Below are 15,322 nucleotides of genomic sequence, written 5' to 3'. Positions count from 1 at the left end.
TGGAAAAAGTAACAATCACCTCTAATATGGGGTAGAGTTTATTTTCTTTCACACAGATCCCCAGATACCTAGAACAAATGACAAAAACAGAATTATAATGGGGAAACATAATGAAATTCTGAATATAAACTACCGTTTAAAAGTCACTTAGGGTCACTTAGAAATGTCTATGTTTTTGAAAGAAAAGCATTTTTTTTTGTCCATAGAAATAACATCAAATTGATCATACAGTGTAGACATTGTTAATGTTGTAAATGACTATTGTAGCTGGAAACGGCAGATTTTTTATGGAATATCTACATAGGCATACAGAGGCCCATTATCAGCAACTATCACTCCAGTGTTCCAATGGCACGTTGTGCTATCTAATCCAAGTTTATCATTTTAAAAGGCTAATTGATCAATAGAAAACCCTTTTGGAATTATGTTAGCACAGCTGAAAACTGTGGTGCTGATTAAAGAAGCAATAAAAATGGCTTTCTTTAGACTAGTTGAGTATACAGAGCATCAGCATTTGTGGGTTCGATTACAGGCTCAAAATGTCCAGAAACAAAGAACTTTCTTCTGAAACTTGTCAGTCTATTCTAGTTCTGAGAAGTGAAGGCTATTCCATGTGAGAAATTGCCAAGAAACTGAAGATCTTGTACAACGCTGTGTACTACTCCCTTCACAGAACAATGCAAACTGGCTCTAACCAAAATAGAAAGATTTTCAAGACTGGAGTGGGAGGCCCGGGTGCACAACTGAGCAAGAAGACCAGTACATTAGACTGTCTAGTTTGAGAAACAGACGCCTCACAAGTCCTCAACAGGCAGCTTCATTAAATAGTACCAGCAAAACACCAGTCTCAATGTCAACAGTGAAGAGGCAACTCTGGGATGCTGACCTTCTAGGCAGCATCTCTTGTGGACAGACAAAATGTCGAGAAACTCACCTGGGCTGCCGAGATTAACAACCTAAAAACACCATTCTTCACTGAAAGGTTATTACTAATTACATGAACAGGTCAGTCTCCATTTTATTATATTGCTCTGACATCGGAGCCTGAGAACATTTGTCCCAAACGGCACCATATGGGCCCTGGTAAAAAAAAAAAGGGCACTTTGTGGGTAATAGGGTCCATTTGGGATTCAACCACCGTGTCTGAGGAAGGCCATGTTTTCACATCCTTGTTTGAGTAGTGCCCACTCACAGAGGGATGGATGGCCTGTCTGTGCCAGGTACATATTGTACTGAACTCAGATTCGCTTTTATCACGGCTCTCTATGCTCTGACATCAGCAGATAAACTGTGCTGTTTGATTCCCGCTGATACTGTGACCTTGCAAAAAGGCGAATAAGATTGCTTGGACAAACACTATGCCTTCACACCTTATGTAACCACTTCATAGGGGTAGAATGGGCCTATGTGACTATCAAAAACCATGCCAATCATTATCATATTTCCCAGCATGCTCTATTGTAGGTTTATTTTTTTAATTGTTTGTTTCAATGTGTGTTTTTGCATGCACATTGATTGATCTTACGCTACACAAAGATAAATAACGTATATTTTTCTAAACTAATCCAATCTGTTAGTAGTTGGACCTGTTACAGAGATGGTTGTTCTCTTTTAGATGGTGTAGGTAGTCTCATTTATCAATTTTGTCTACCTTGGCAGTCATTCTAAATACATGTTGTTGGTGATTAAAACTTCAAATTCTGGGATATCCTAGCTTTGCCTGTATTCCAATAGGAATTACATATCTCTTTACAAGACAACATAATGTGGCTTGCCCGATGTGGCCTGTACACCAAAAGTTTCAAACCACTGTTAGGGTAAACAACATTTTTTACTTGAAAGGCACACTGGGAAAAAGCCTTTACACCCTACAGTGTTAAAACAATACCCTGAAAAACGTTTTAGACGTAGACGTAAATACACCCTACAGTGTTAAAACAACACCCAATTTTTGCCATTTAAAAGGAACAAACGGCTTTGTCACAGTGGTGGTACCCTAAAAACAAGCAGATTTGTACTTTTTCCAAAGGTACGCTTTTGTGCCTGTACTAACTACCTTGTTCCCTAAGGTACACTATTGGCACTTTTAAGGTACGAACTGCAAAGGTACAATTATGTACCGATAACTTAAGGTACTACAGTGACAAGCGTGTGTGGCCCTTTAAAGAACACATTTCTGAGAGTGTACAGCATAATATAAATCAAATCAAATTGTATTTGTCACATACACATGTTTTAGCAGATGTTATTGCGGGTGTAGCAAAATGCTTGTGTATATAAATATGTAAATACAGTATAAAGATAATACAATATAACACAGTATAATACCCTATATTTTGGACTCGAATACAGGAACAGTATGCCATGATACTGATACTATGCCTTCACAGCTTATCTAACCACTTCAGAGGGGTCATTTAACTAATTGAACTACTATATTCCCGTGCCATTGACTGCACCACATAGAAGACAAATGCATACATTCCCTGCATTCCAATTGTTATCAATAAGGACATGTACCAAAATGTATAAGTGATCATCACAAAAAGGTGGGAGTAACTGACTAATACCTGACTATGTTGGGATGGGAGAGTTTCTGCAGTAGACTAATCTCACGCACGATGCTATCCTGGTCCACGTCGTTCTTATATATCTTCACCACCGTCACCTTACGGGTCGTACTGTGAGTCACCTTAGAGAAACAGACGAGGGTTTACAGTTTAAAGGGCCAATGCAGCCGTTTTTATCTCAATATCAAATCATTCTGGGCAACAATTAAGGACCTGACTGTGACTGTTATCAATTAAAATAAATAAAAAAGGCTAATAAGATTGCTTGGACAAACACTATGCCTTCACACCTTATGGAACCACTTCATAGGGGTAGAATGGGCCTACGTGACTATCAAAAACTATGCCAATCATTATCATATTTCCCAGCATGCTCTATTGTAGGTTGATTTTTAGAATTGTTTGTTTTAATATGTGTGTTTTTGCATGCACATTGATTGATTTGATTGATCTTACGCTACACAAAGATACATAACATATATTTTTCAATTAAGGACCTTACTGTGATTGTTATCAATTAAAATAAACAAAAATAGCATCTCAGCAAAGAGCAATTTCACAAGCAAGAATTTTTCCAGAACTATCTTGGAGTGGTCTGAGTGGGGAGGGAAAAACAGAACATTTGCTGTTATTGCCAGAGGTTTGGAACTCTTTTTCTTATTGGTCTATTATTAACTAATTTACCGCATGGTGATGTCATCATGGATGGCCAGAACTCCAACCCACCAAAGAAGGCTGAAATTTCAGGCGATCTTTTCAAATAGCACTTACACTGAAAGAGTATTATCATAATTTCCACAATCTCACAGTAATTTTCCAACCTTACAGTGTGGAAATATGTATAAAACACAGGAAATCCAGTTTTTTGACTGCCCTGGGCCTTTAACCACTAAAAGACCTGCTCAAGACCTAGTCATGTAACGGTGTACAAAAAAAACAAAAAAACAGTTAGGTGTCTGAAAGGAGATGTTTTTGCAGGTCAATTCATTATGACCTCCATTAATTGACACTGCCCTCATTTTCATTCTGAACAGCCCCCATGGTTTTACAGTGACCTCTGATGTATTACCTCACCATCTCACTGGCACTGCTCAATTATATTAATATTTTAATGTGATTAAATCATCACATAACATAAAACAGATTAATGGCCAGTATTATCTCTCTCTACTCAGAACATCCAGTGTTCAACTCTAGTAGACTAATAGATTAATTCTGTAATCATCCCATCTGTCTTTCTCCCCAGGCCATTCCACTTCAAAATCTAAATGCATGCCATGTTACTCCTCCATTGGCTCTACTTCTGTACAGAGTACAGATTGGGGAAGTTATGTTTTTATTTTATTTTTAATTTTACCCCTTTTTCTCCCCAATTTCGTGGTATCCAATTGTTGTAGTAGCTACTATCTTGTCTCATCGCTACAACTCCCGTATGGGCTCGGGAGAGACGAAGGTTGAAAGTCATGCGTCCTCCGATACACAACCCAACCAAGCCGCACTGCTTCTTAACACAGCGCGCATCCAACCCGGAAGCCAGCCGCACCAATGTGTCGGAGGAAACACCGTGCACCTGGCAACCTTGGCTAGCGTGCACTGCGCCCAGCCCCACGGGAGTCACTGGTGCGCGATGAGACAAGGACATCCCTACCGACCAATACCTCCCTAACCCGGACGACGCTAGGCCAATTGTGCGTCGCCCCACGGACCTCCCGGTCGCGGCCGAGCCTGGGTACGAACCCAGGGACTCTGATGGCACAGCTGGCGCTGCAGTACAGCGCCCTTAACCACTGCGCCACCCGGGAGGCCCCTGGGGAAGTTATGTTAGCTGAAACACAGTGGGGTACCATTGCTCAGGCATCCATGATGGAGTGTAAGCTAATTGTGTAATGTACTGTATGTCCCAATTAGACCCAACCCACAGGATGCTTTGTCCTAATGCATCCCAAATGGCACCCATAGGGCTCTGTTCTAAAGTAGTGCACTATATAGGTAATAGCGTGCTATTTGGGATGCATGCTACGTTCAATACAGATGGCTAGGGAGGGACCAGGTACCTTGTAGACTTTGGAAAAGAAGCCGCTACCGATGAGCTCGGCGGTGAAGTTCTCCCAGAACTCCAGCTTGCGGACGGCGGTGCGGAGCTTCTGCCAGCGGTCCACATGGTAGTATTTGTCAGAGGACTCGCCATAGAGCGTGGGGCTGGTGGGCTCCGAGGACACGTCCACGTCACAGTCACACATCCTGGAGTGGGGAGTGATGTCTGCTATGGTACACAAACACACACGAACATGGAGATGCAAGCACGCATGCACACACAAACACATGCACGCACACACGCACACGCATGCACACACAAACACATACACGCACACACGCACGCACACACAAACACATGCACGCACACACAAATGTTAGCCACACCCCTCACCTCTGTGACAGATTACATTGAAAGAAGGGCTGTCCTTAAACAAAGAGTCTGCAAAACCCCCAAATAACCCCATGCAGAAATAAAGTACAGTGGATGAAAGACAGAGCAGATTAGAACACAATAATTCAATCAAACACTCGTTAACTAGATGGGAGGGAAAGTGCCTACCCTTCATGCCTCTTTATGCAGTGAAACAAAGAGACAATAATGGTTCCCTAAAATAGAGAGGAGCAGGCATGGTCAGTGCAGGTGAGAGACTGTCCAGTGTAGCCTTCTCTAGTCAAGTGACTTGTTTTCCATCTTGGCTTATTAAAAAGATGGAGGGGTTCTATTTTAATGAGATGATATGAGTGGGACATGTAGCCCACACACAGGATGAGAGGGAGACATTTGGCAAATAAAATGTGTTATTGATTTATCTGTAGATGTATCTTTTATTAATTTGTAGCCCGTTTTTTCCTCATAAGATTATGTTCCTCGATTGCATTATTTATAAATGTCAGTGTGTGATTCCATCTTTAAGGTTTTTAGGCCTTCTTTCACCAAGCCCTTATCAGACAAACAAATGTTTGGAATCGCCTGTCACAGGAAACTGTCGCTGAGAAGAGAACCTCTAACAGGAAGCTTGTGCAGCAAACCAAACCACACGGTCACTGTTTTTATAGCAGTAGGATAGGCACCTATGACGTGTGGCACAGACATGTGGTTTACAACATACATAACTGTCCACCGCTTACAACTGTAATGAATAAGATGGAGACAGAGGGCTGGTTCCAAGCGCAGGGCGCAGCAGGTGTTTATTAGCAAGGGACCACAGGAAGAGGCAGGTAGCTGGGTCCAGGTGCAGGCAGAAGGTCATACACAGGGACGCCAAAAAGGTAACAGTACAGGCAGGGAAAAGGCTAAAGAACGTAGTCCGGGAGATCAGGCAAGGGGTTGACGACAGGAAATCTGATTTGAAAAGTACAGGCAGGGAATAGGCAAGGTGTCGTTACTGAGGATGGCCAAAAACTACGATACACAGGAGGACTAATGCAGAGATAAAACAGAGCTCTGAATATAAACGTGTAACAAAACATCACAACTAAATAGTGTGTGTAAATGACATACAGGTGTGTGAACAGGTGATTGGGATCTGGAGAGTGAGCTGCATTCAGGGGATCGATGTGTTTGAGTGTGAGTTGGAAGCAGACAGTATTTTCTCTGTTGATTCAAAAAAAAGTTCATTGTACAAACAATGTTCACCCACTGGACAATCACAAGCCTCTAAGCACGTCACTACATCTTAAAGGTTCTTAACGGTCGGTATTGGGGGGGGGGACACACATAGTTAAGGACAGTGGGAGTTTAGTTTCCAGAAAAACAAACCCAGTCCTGACAATGACACCAGTGAACAGCACAGACTGACATGCTGACACAAGTGTGAATCAAAGCTAGCCCACGCACTCTTTTCAGCTCAACTCCACCGCCTTAACCCAACTGGCTGTCAGAGAAAACACTTACAGTGCAGCCTTATGTCACTCACTGACAACCCATGGTAGATCATAAAGACACCCTCCCCAATCACAGTTACTTTCACAGACAGACATCCAGACTCTCATCCACCTCCCGTACGGCACCCTAGTCCCTATATCGTGCATTACTTTTGACCAGAGCCCTAATGTGGTGCACTATGTAGGGGATAGGATGCCATTTAGAACACTGTTTTGCATGAATACATGTTGGTAGATTAATCAGGCCATTGTGACAGGCCTCCTTAGTGTCACGTCGGTCTAAAAGGGTCGGGAGACAGGCGCAGGAATAGTTTTTTTTTTATTGACCCAAATTACAGTGCGCCGTGTAAAGGCACAGGACCAAACAAATACGTATACAAAACACAGGGTTGAAACACAAACAAAAAAAGCGAGGAGTACCTCGAAGAAACACACAAGTGCACAATGATACCACACGGGACGAGACCCGTAATCATCGGCACAATACAAGCAGCACGGAAGCCAAAACAACACAGCACAGGTACTCACGCGACAGACATTAGAACACAAATCGACAGCCTAATAGTGAACCAAAGGGCACATTTATACAATTACTAATCAATGGGAATGGGGACCAGGTGTGCGTAATGACACAGCTCTGGAGGGATCCATGACACTTAGCATCAGTTTGCTTGCACTTCACGTTAATTGAGAGTGAATCTCGGTGTGCAAACAACAAATCTCTGTCTCTAAACGGAATTTTGGATTCAATTTGTGTTTACAAATCTGTATTCTTTGGGTTGGTCTATTTTTAGCTTTATCTTACAAAGTGCTTTGTTACTGAGCCAAGAGTTACAAAAAAGGAAGACACTTGTTAGTGGGTGTCCTAAATAGCTCCCTATTCGCTATATACTACTTTAGATCAGGGCCTTCGTTAAAGTGATCTCCTGTGGAAAGGCCTGTTATCACACGAAACGAGTTTGACCTTTGACTAAAATGTCCGACCGCAGAGACCTTTATGAGAAACACCACCAGTGGGACCGCCCTACTGACGTCCCACCTACAGATAAGGAATGTGAGGTATGAGACTTTAACAGTGAGATCAGTCCACACCAGGGTGAGGCTGTCCCTCAGGGGAACGACTCTCTTTCTGAGGAAGTTCACGCAGATCTGACTGCTTTCTCAGTTCAGGGCAGCGAGAACGGGACAGTGTTTCTAGTGAATACGCTGTGTGATAAATGTGGCCATCGAGAGAGAAATAGAGTCAGAGGCATCTGAACAAAACCCTTCAGCGAAGCCATTTCCGGACTGAGAGTAAATCACGCCAACGGGTTGATGTCTGAAGGGATTATGCCGCCTTCGCACAGACGTGCAACCGACATGAGTCTCACGACAGAGATTCTGATACGATCCCTGACACTTTCGAGCTGCAACCTTTCACACACAAAGAAAGGGTAGCAGAGCCCTGGTGCTTCCTGTGTACGTCTGCAGTTCTGTGATCAACACAGAAACAGCATGGAAGGATCATGTTGTGTGTCTCTACAGCTGATCAATAGGTCTGAAACATACAGGCCCCAGCCAGACCACACATACCTGTGGCGCTGACTGTGCTCAGTATCAACCATAAGTCACCGCACATAGGTGGAACATGCCAAAGTCACTGTCCTTTTGCATTTAAAATGTATGTGTGTGCCATACATGGCGGTCTGTCTGAGGTTGTCTCTACATTTGGGTTCCTGTTGAGCCTGTAGCTAATGGCCCGAGAGTCCAAACCAAGGCATAACTCAAAATGAAATGCTTTCTAGAGAAATACAGAGCGAGAGAGAAGAAAAGAAAGAAAGAAAGAAAGAAAGAAAGAAAGAAAGAAAGAAGAACTGAGAAATGTATACTTTCATTGAGAACATTTCTGCCATGAATAAGGTAGGTAATTGCATCAGTGTTGCAGCTCCTCTGTATCTTACACAATGTATTTCCTCAGAAAAGTTATATCATTGTGTGGTCATGTGGGTGGGACCTCTAGTATCTCGCATTAACCCGCTATTGGACTAGATCTCAGTACCAGCAGCCTAAAGCAAAGACCAGAGATTTGCCTGGAAATCTTAACTACCAGTCAATCACATTTATTTTAGATAGCCCCTTTTTACATCAGCAGTTTTCACAAACTGACATAGGCCTATCGACATCCATTTCCTCTGTAAACAAAAAAATACAATGTTAATTAAGTGTGGAACAATGTGTATACACTGTACACGGTGCTATAATAGCTATAATAGCTATAATCCCCTGAAACTCAAACTAATTCCCAGTGCCTAATCAAATGTCCTAGGATTATGAAAAGAAATAATAAAATAAAAAGTTGTGATGCAGAACCGGGTTCCGTCTCAAATGGCATCCTATTCACTATGTACTTTTTTAGGGGAAAGGGTGTCATTCGGGACGCACACGAGGTGTAAGTGGCTGACTGAATCAGATAGGCTGCCCTATAGTGCACCCAAGTCATCAAATGAGTCCATAAGTGTTCAATAATGTACTGGGATGAGGTGTTTCATTTAACCAATCAAACCACATCCCGATAGGTCAAAAAGATGGAGGCGTTACTTTCTTGAATCAAAGCATGGGACCAATCATTTCTGGATCGATTGCTTACTGTACGTGTTTTGCTCAGGAATTGGGAGCTCCTAATCAACAAACGCAGAGTTTCATAACACTAAGACAAAGATCGTCTGTCTTCCACCATCTTTCCATGAGGCAAGAGCTTGTTAGATTCAACAAATGATGGTCACATGAAAGAAAAATTGTGAATTTAGCACAGTATCTGTTGCAAGAATAGAGCATATCAATAATGTCAGACAGTGTCCATAAATATGTGAAGATACAGTACCCCTGGAAGATACAGTAAAACAGGGTTCTATATAAAGAAGTAGCTAGACCGTAATGCTGTGCAGTACACGCATTTGCCATTAATGGCCATGCAGCGAGAGCATCAGAAAAGGGCCATGCTTCCCTTTTGAATCCATTGAATTATTTGGAGGGCATTCTCAGCTCTGCCTCAAGCGTCTCTTCACCTCCATTGTTAGGCAGTAACTCTATCCATTTAGGCCTTTCTCAGGCTGTCACAGACTCTGCACTGGTTCACCGCCTCAATGGGAGGCATGGTAGCAGGTACCCAGGGTTTTAATTATTAAGAAGCTGCAGTAGAATACCTACCTGGCACAAACAGCCTAACTCTAACCTATATATTCCACGTATTAGGCTACTCCCAATGAACACTATCCAGTCCAGTCAAAACTATAGAAGCGCGTATACACTGAGTGTACAAAACATTAAGAACACCTTCCTAATATAAAGTTGCATCCCTCCTTTGTTCCTCAGAACAGCCTAAATTTTTCGGGCATGCTACAAGGTGTCAAAAGTGTTCCACCTGGATACTGGCCCATGTTGACTCCAGTGCTTCCCACAGTTGTCAAGTTGGCTGGATGTCCTTTGGGTGGTGGAACATTCTTGATATAAATGGGAAACTGTTGAGCGTGGAAAAACCCAGCGGCATTGCAGTTCTTGACACAAACCGGTGCGCCTGGCACCTACTACCGTACCCCGTTCAAAGGCACTTACATCTTTTGTCTTGCCCATTCACCCTCTGAATGGCACGCATACACAGTCCATGTCTCAAGTGTCCCAAGGCTTAAAAATCCTTCTTTAACCTGTCTCCCCCCTTCATCTACACTGATTGAAGTGGATTTAACAAGTGACATCAATAAGGGATCGTAGCTTTCACCTGGATTCACCCGGTCATTCTATGTCATGGAAAGAGCAAGTGTTCTTAATGTTTTGTACTCTCAGTGCAACTTTGCTTAGATGCTATAGGATAAAAAATATATATATATATATTACAATTGAATTACATATACAGTATAGGCAGAGAAGAAATCGTATAAAAGGCACCCTTACTTTGAGAATGAAGCCTTGTTTACAAATGATACTGATGCAGACTGTGCAGGCCCACAACACACTGTAGTTGTTAACAGTTGTGGAAACGCTGGCTTTGCTCATCATGTATCAATTGTGCACTAAATGCTTTCCGGTAGCATAATGACTTTTGAGAACAACACAGCATTGTGGGACAGGAGGGAGTAGGATGATGTACAGTATGGGAGGTCACACAAAATGTCAGCAGGACACAATGTAGCTCTGTCCCTCTCCAACTTGTGTATGTCCTAAACGGCACTCTATTCCCTAATAGTGCACTACTTTTGACCAGGTCATTCATAGGGCTCTGGTCAAAAGTAGTGCGCTATATAGGGAACAGAGTGCCATTTCAGACACAGCTTTGTCCTGTCTCCTACCGTGCAGTGGTCAAACAACCAACTGGATCTAGGGTTTGTTTAGGAATTGACATTTAGTGAGGGAGGAAGTATTAGGAACGTTGGGAGGGTAAAGAACAGTCTTGGACGGGAGACGCTTATAGGAAGGAACAACATCATTTGCAAGTCCTCTCAGGTGAGGGAAGAGTGGCGTGTCAGTGGGAATAAATGAAAAAACCTCATAGAAATAGTTTTGGGTGTTTAAATACACCACCGGATACATAATTCAAAATACATGCATAATATAGTGCACAAGTAGTGTTGCCATTTGGGATGACAACAGACGTACAGAAACCTGATGTTATCCCCATGCATCCTTCCCTATGTAACATACACTGTGACATCTGTGTGTGAGCTTAAGGCTAAGAAGTTAAAAGGGCAGAACATACATGTTGTAAGTCAGTCTGCCTACTTGCCCAGTAATATGGAAATCCTGGTTCAGAGGAGGACAGACTAAAAAGCCTCAACCCCTCTGATTACATCATCATAAACAGCAACAAACCCAGAGAGAGGAGAGGGATTTATGCCAGCCTGACTCCTCCGGCCTCTCTATTTCTCTCTCCCTCCCCTCCCCTTGCCATCCCCTCTCCTCTGCTCCAAAGTACTAACCCCCACCACAGACAGGCTTCACGGGAACCAGACCATTTGTTTCTACGCTGGTCAGATGGCAAACAGAAACAGAAAAAGGCCCTGCACAGTCTCCATGGCTTCTGTGAAAAAGTATGAAAAATGTACGCAATTACTACTGTAAGTCACTCTGGATAAGAGCGTCTGCTAGATTACTAAAATGCCAAATGTTCTGTAAACATCCACTTAACAACCCACTTCAACAGAAAATGACAATTTCCAGCAAGTCTTCAGGGCACGTATTCATAAAGTGTCTCAGGGTCAGAGTGCTCTGGTCAAGGATCAAGTTAGCATGTTTAATTACCGGTATAATGACTGGACAAGGGGACCTGATCCTAAATCAGCACTTCTACTCTGGTATGGCCCCAAGGGCTATTTTAGATGCTCGAGTCTCTAACGTGCCAGTACATCCCTCTCGTCACATTTATTCACCTGAGGCCTCATTTATAATAATGTTCTTAGATTTATACTTGAACTTAGTCGTAAGATCATTTCCACGTCAAAGTAAGGTTTTTATAAATAACTACCTATACGTGGTTTTCTGCGTAAGTCATACATAAGATCAAAATTGATGGAGTCTGTTTAGAGAATGAGTCTCTGATCTCCAGGAGGATAGATGTATACAAGTGACAGGGTAACGGGACACTTTCCTGACTCAACACCTCTGAAAAAGGTTAGGATATGCAGAAAGGAGTTTCTATATTAGGACAATGCACCCTACTCCTTATGGGCTCTGGTTAAAAGTAGTGCACTAGGGAATAGGGTTCCATTTGAGACACACATTAGTCACACAATATGAGAGACTCAATGTCTAAACAAGGACACAGGGTGAGAAACTGAAGCTCCATGCACATGCGCTATAATCATAAACGCTGCGAAGCAGGCAAAATATTTGATTTAACTGATCGTTTAGGATATAAAACAGTTATGTCTAAAGCTTCGTTTACACCCTGTGCTAACATGTGAGTTTCGTGATCTGAGCAATATGATCCAATCATTATTTGATCAAGGTTTGTCGAGTCTACACATTGCATTAAAATGTGTCTCATCCGTCCACTGTGTCCACATTGTGACCAGATCAACTGGTGCCTCCCTGCAAATGATTTGAAAGATATTATTTCAAAATAATACGAATGTATTCATTTTGAGACAATTACTGATGCCATGAGTCAATGGTGCTACCTGTCAATGATTTTAGAGGCCGGTATAATGATGATTTAAATAGTCTGACCCTCCAGGTCTGTTTACACTTGATTGATATCCAGGCACAATGCATGCTGACTACCTCTGGAGCTGGTGAGGAAGATCTGATCACAATCAGATCACAATGTGTCTTTTATTTGTCTACACCTGTCTAAAAATGTGGCACAATCAGAATGTGGACAAGATCAGGACAAAAGGTACATGTTAGCACCAGGTATAAACAGGGCTTAAAGGGTATTATGTCTAAGGAAGTATCAATCAGACTCATAGGCATATGATTAGGGGTAGAAACAGGCCTTTAGGATACAAATTCAAAGCACTACTTCTGCAAAGCTGTGAAATGTTCCTATATTATACATAGTTGTCATGGGAGAATCATAGGATATGACGGCAGGGGATTTCCATTTGCAAGGGAAAATAGAAGGGCTAAGAAAAAATGGTAGTTTTTACAGTACTTACTCAATTGATTTAATAAGCTATTCATATGCATCTTGAGGATGGGTGAAAATGCACTGGCTGTCAGTCAGTACAATACCCAAGCCAGCTGGGCAGAAGCTATAGTCCTTATCCAGAAGCTGGGGGAAAACCACATACATGCAACAATGAGCACACACAGACCCAGGACTGTTACTGTACAGTGACAAACATTAGGCTTTTCTTTCGTGCAGGCAACATTTAGAGGCGGACATAAACATGAATTCAATAGGCAACCTGTTTCATTCACTTATTTTGACATTTTTAAGTAATTAACTATTTAAAGCTAAAGTCTAGGTATGTTATTTTTATGAAATACATCAAATATTGAAACACAATGGCATTGCACATCTCACTATTAATATCCTCACTATGATGAGGTTGTAATGTAAGGTTCCTATTTTCATTTTCATGTCCAAATCATCCTAAAGTATCAAAACATGACTGTGTAACTCAATGAATTTACGTATAGATGATTTAGATATGATTTGGAAAATGCTAATTTAGGTACCATTGATTGCATTAATATCTTTCTAAACAAGTGTATAATTTATATTTAGGCTCCCTAATGGTATGTAAACGGTGCTTTCAGTATTCACTCCCTTTAATTGTTTCCACATATTGTTATGTTACAAGGTAGGATTAAAATAGATTTCTTAGCTCTATTCCATTTCTTTTTATCCTTAAAAACTCCCTAGTCCTTAACGATGACAAGCATGCCCATAACATGATGCAGCCACCACCATGCTTGAAAATGTGAAGAGTGGTACTCAGTGATGTGTTGTGTTGGATTTGCTGCAAATACAACACTTTGTATTCAGGAAAAAAATACATTCTTTTCACATTCTTTGCCTTGTTGCAAACAGGATGTTTTGGAATATTTTTATTCTGTACAGATTTCCTTCTTTTCAGTCTGTAATTTATGTTAGTATTGTGGAGTAACTACAATGTAGTTGATCAATCCTCAGTTATCTCCGATCAAAGTCATTAAACTCTGTAACTGTTTTAAATCACCATTGGCCTCATGGTGAAATCTCTGAGCAGTTTCCTTCCTCTCCGGCAACTGAGTTAGGAAGGGTGCCTGTATCTTTATAGTGACTGGGTGTATTGATACACAGTCCAAAGTTTCATTAATAACTGCACCATTTAAAAAATGTATTTAACCTTTATTTAACTAGGCAAGTCAGTTAAGAACAAATTATTATTTACAATGACGGCCTAAGAACAGTGGGTTAACTGGTCTAGGAACAGTGGGTTAACTGCATTGTTCAGGGGGAGAACAACAGATGTTTACCTTGTCAGCTCAAAAAAATCAAATCAAATCAAATTTTATTTGTCACATACACATGGTTAGCAGATGTTAATGCGAGTGTAGCGAAATGCTTGTGCTTCTAGTTCCGACAATGCAGTGATAACCAACAAGTAATCTAACTAACAATTCCAAAACTACTGTCTTATACACAGTGTAAGGGGATAAGGAATATGTACATAAGGATATATGAATGAGTGATGGTACAGAGCAGCATACAGTAGATGGTATCGAGTACAGTATATACATATGAGATGAGTATGTAGACAAAGTAAACAAAGTGGCATAGTTAAAGTGGCTAGTGACATAAGAATGCAGTCGATGATCTAGAGTACAGTATATACATATGCATATGAGATGAATAATGTAGGGTAAGTAACATTATATAAGGTAGCATTGTTTAAAGTGGCTAGTGATATATTTACATCATTTCCCATCAATTCCCATTATTAAAGTGGCTGGAGTTGGGTCAGTGTCAATGACAGTGTGTTGGCAGCAGCCACTCAATGTTAGTGGTGGCTGTTTAACAGTCTGATGGCCTTGAGATAGAAGCTGTTTTTCAGTCTCTCGGTCCCAGCTTTGATGCACCTGTACTGACCTCGCCTTCTGGATGATAGCGGGGTGAACAGGCAGTGGTTCGGGTGGTTGATGTCCTTGATGATCTTTATGGCCTTCCTGTAACATCGGGTGGTGTAGGTGTCCTGGAGGGCAGGTAGTTTGCCCCCGGTGATGCGTTGTGCAGACCTCACTACCCTCTGGAGAGCCTTACGGTTGAGGGCGGAGCAGTTGCCGTACCAGGCGGTGATACAGCCCGCCAGGATGCTCTCGATTGTGCATCTGTAGAAGTTTGTGAGTGCTTTTGGTGACAAGCCAAATTT

At 41.8% G+C, this 15,322-nt stretch overlaps 1 protein-coding gene across 6 annotated transcripts in view; it reads right to left on the bottom strand.

Annotated features, from left to right (window-relative positions):
* LOC115111816 (dual specificity testis-specific protein kinase 2-like) overlaps positions 1-15,322 on the bottom strand; it is a 33,647-nt gene that overhangs the window by 11,427 nt on the left and 6,898 nt on the right. For 2 of the 6 annotated variants that reach the window (XM_029638274.2, XM_029638273.2), the window contains exons 2-5: positions 13,121-13,236; positions 4,625-4,833; positions 2,571-2,692; positions 20-68 (exon numbers count right to left, since the gene is read on the bottom strand). In XM_029638274.2, the coding sequence (XP_029494134.1) occupies positions 20-68; positions 2,571-2,692; positions 4,625-4,833; positions 13,121-13,151 (411 nt within the window). In that variant the 5' untranslated portion in view covers positions 13,152-13,236. Of the gene's footprint in view, positions 1-19; positions 69-2,570; positions 2,693-4,624; positions 6,316-13,120; positions 13,237-15,322 lie in introns of those variants that run through there. The other 4 variants (XM_029638277.2, XM_029638276.2, XM_029638275.2 and 1 more) reach the window with 3 other exon arrangements.

The sequence above is a fragment of the Oncorhynchus nerka genome, linkage group LG27 (genome assembly GCF_034236695.1).
Source record: "Oncorhynchus nerka isolate Pitt River linkage group LG27, Oner_Uvic_2.0, whole genome shotgun sequence".
In the NCBI taxonomy this organism is placed as follows: domain Eukaryota; kingdom Metazoa; phylum Chordata; class Actinopteri; order Salmoniformes; family Salmonidae; genus Oncorhynchus; species Oncorhynchus nerka.
Note: the sequence above shows the minus strand (reverse complement) of the source record. Positions and strands in the feature narration are given on the sequence as shown.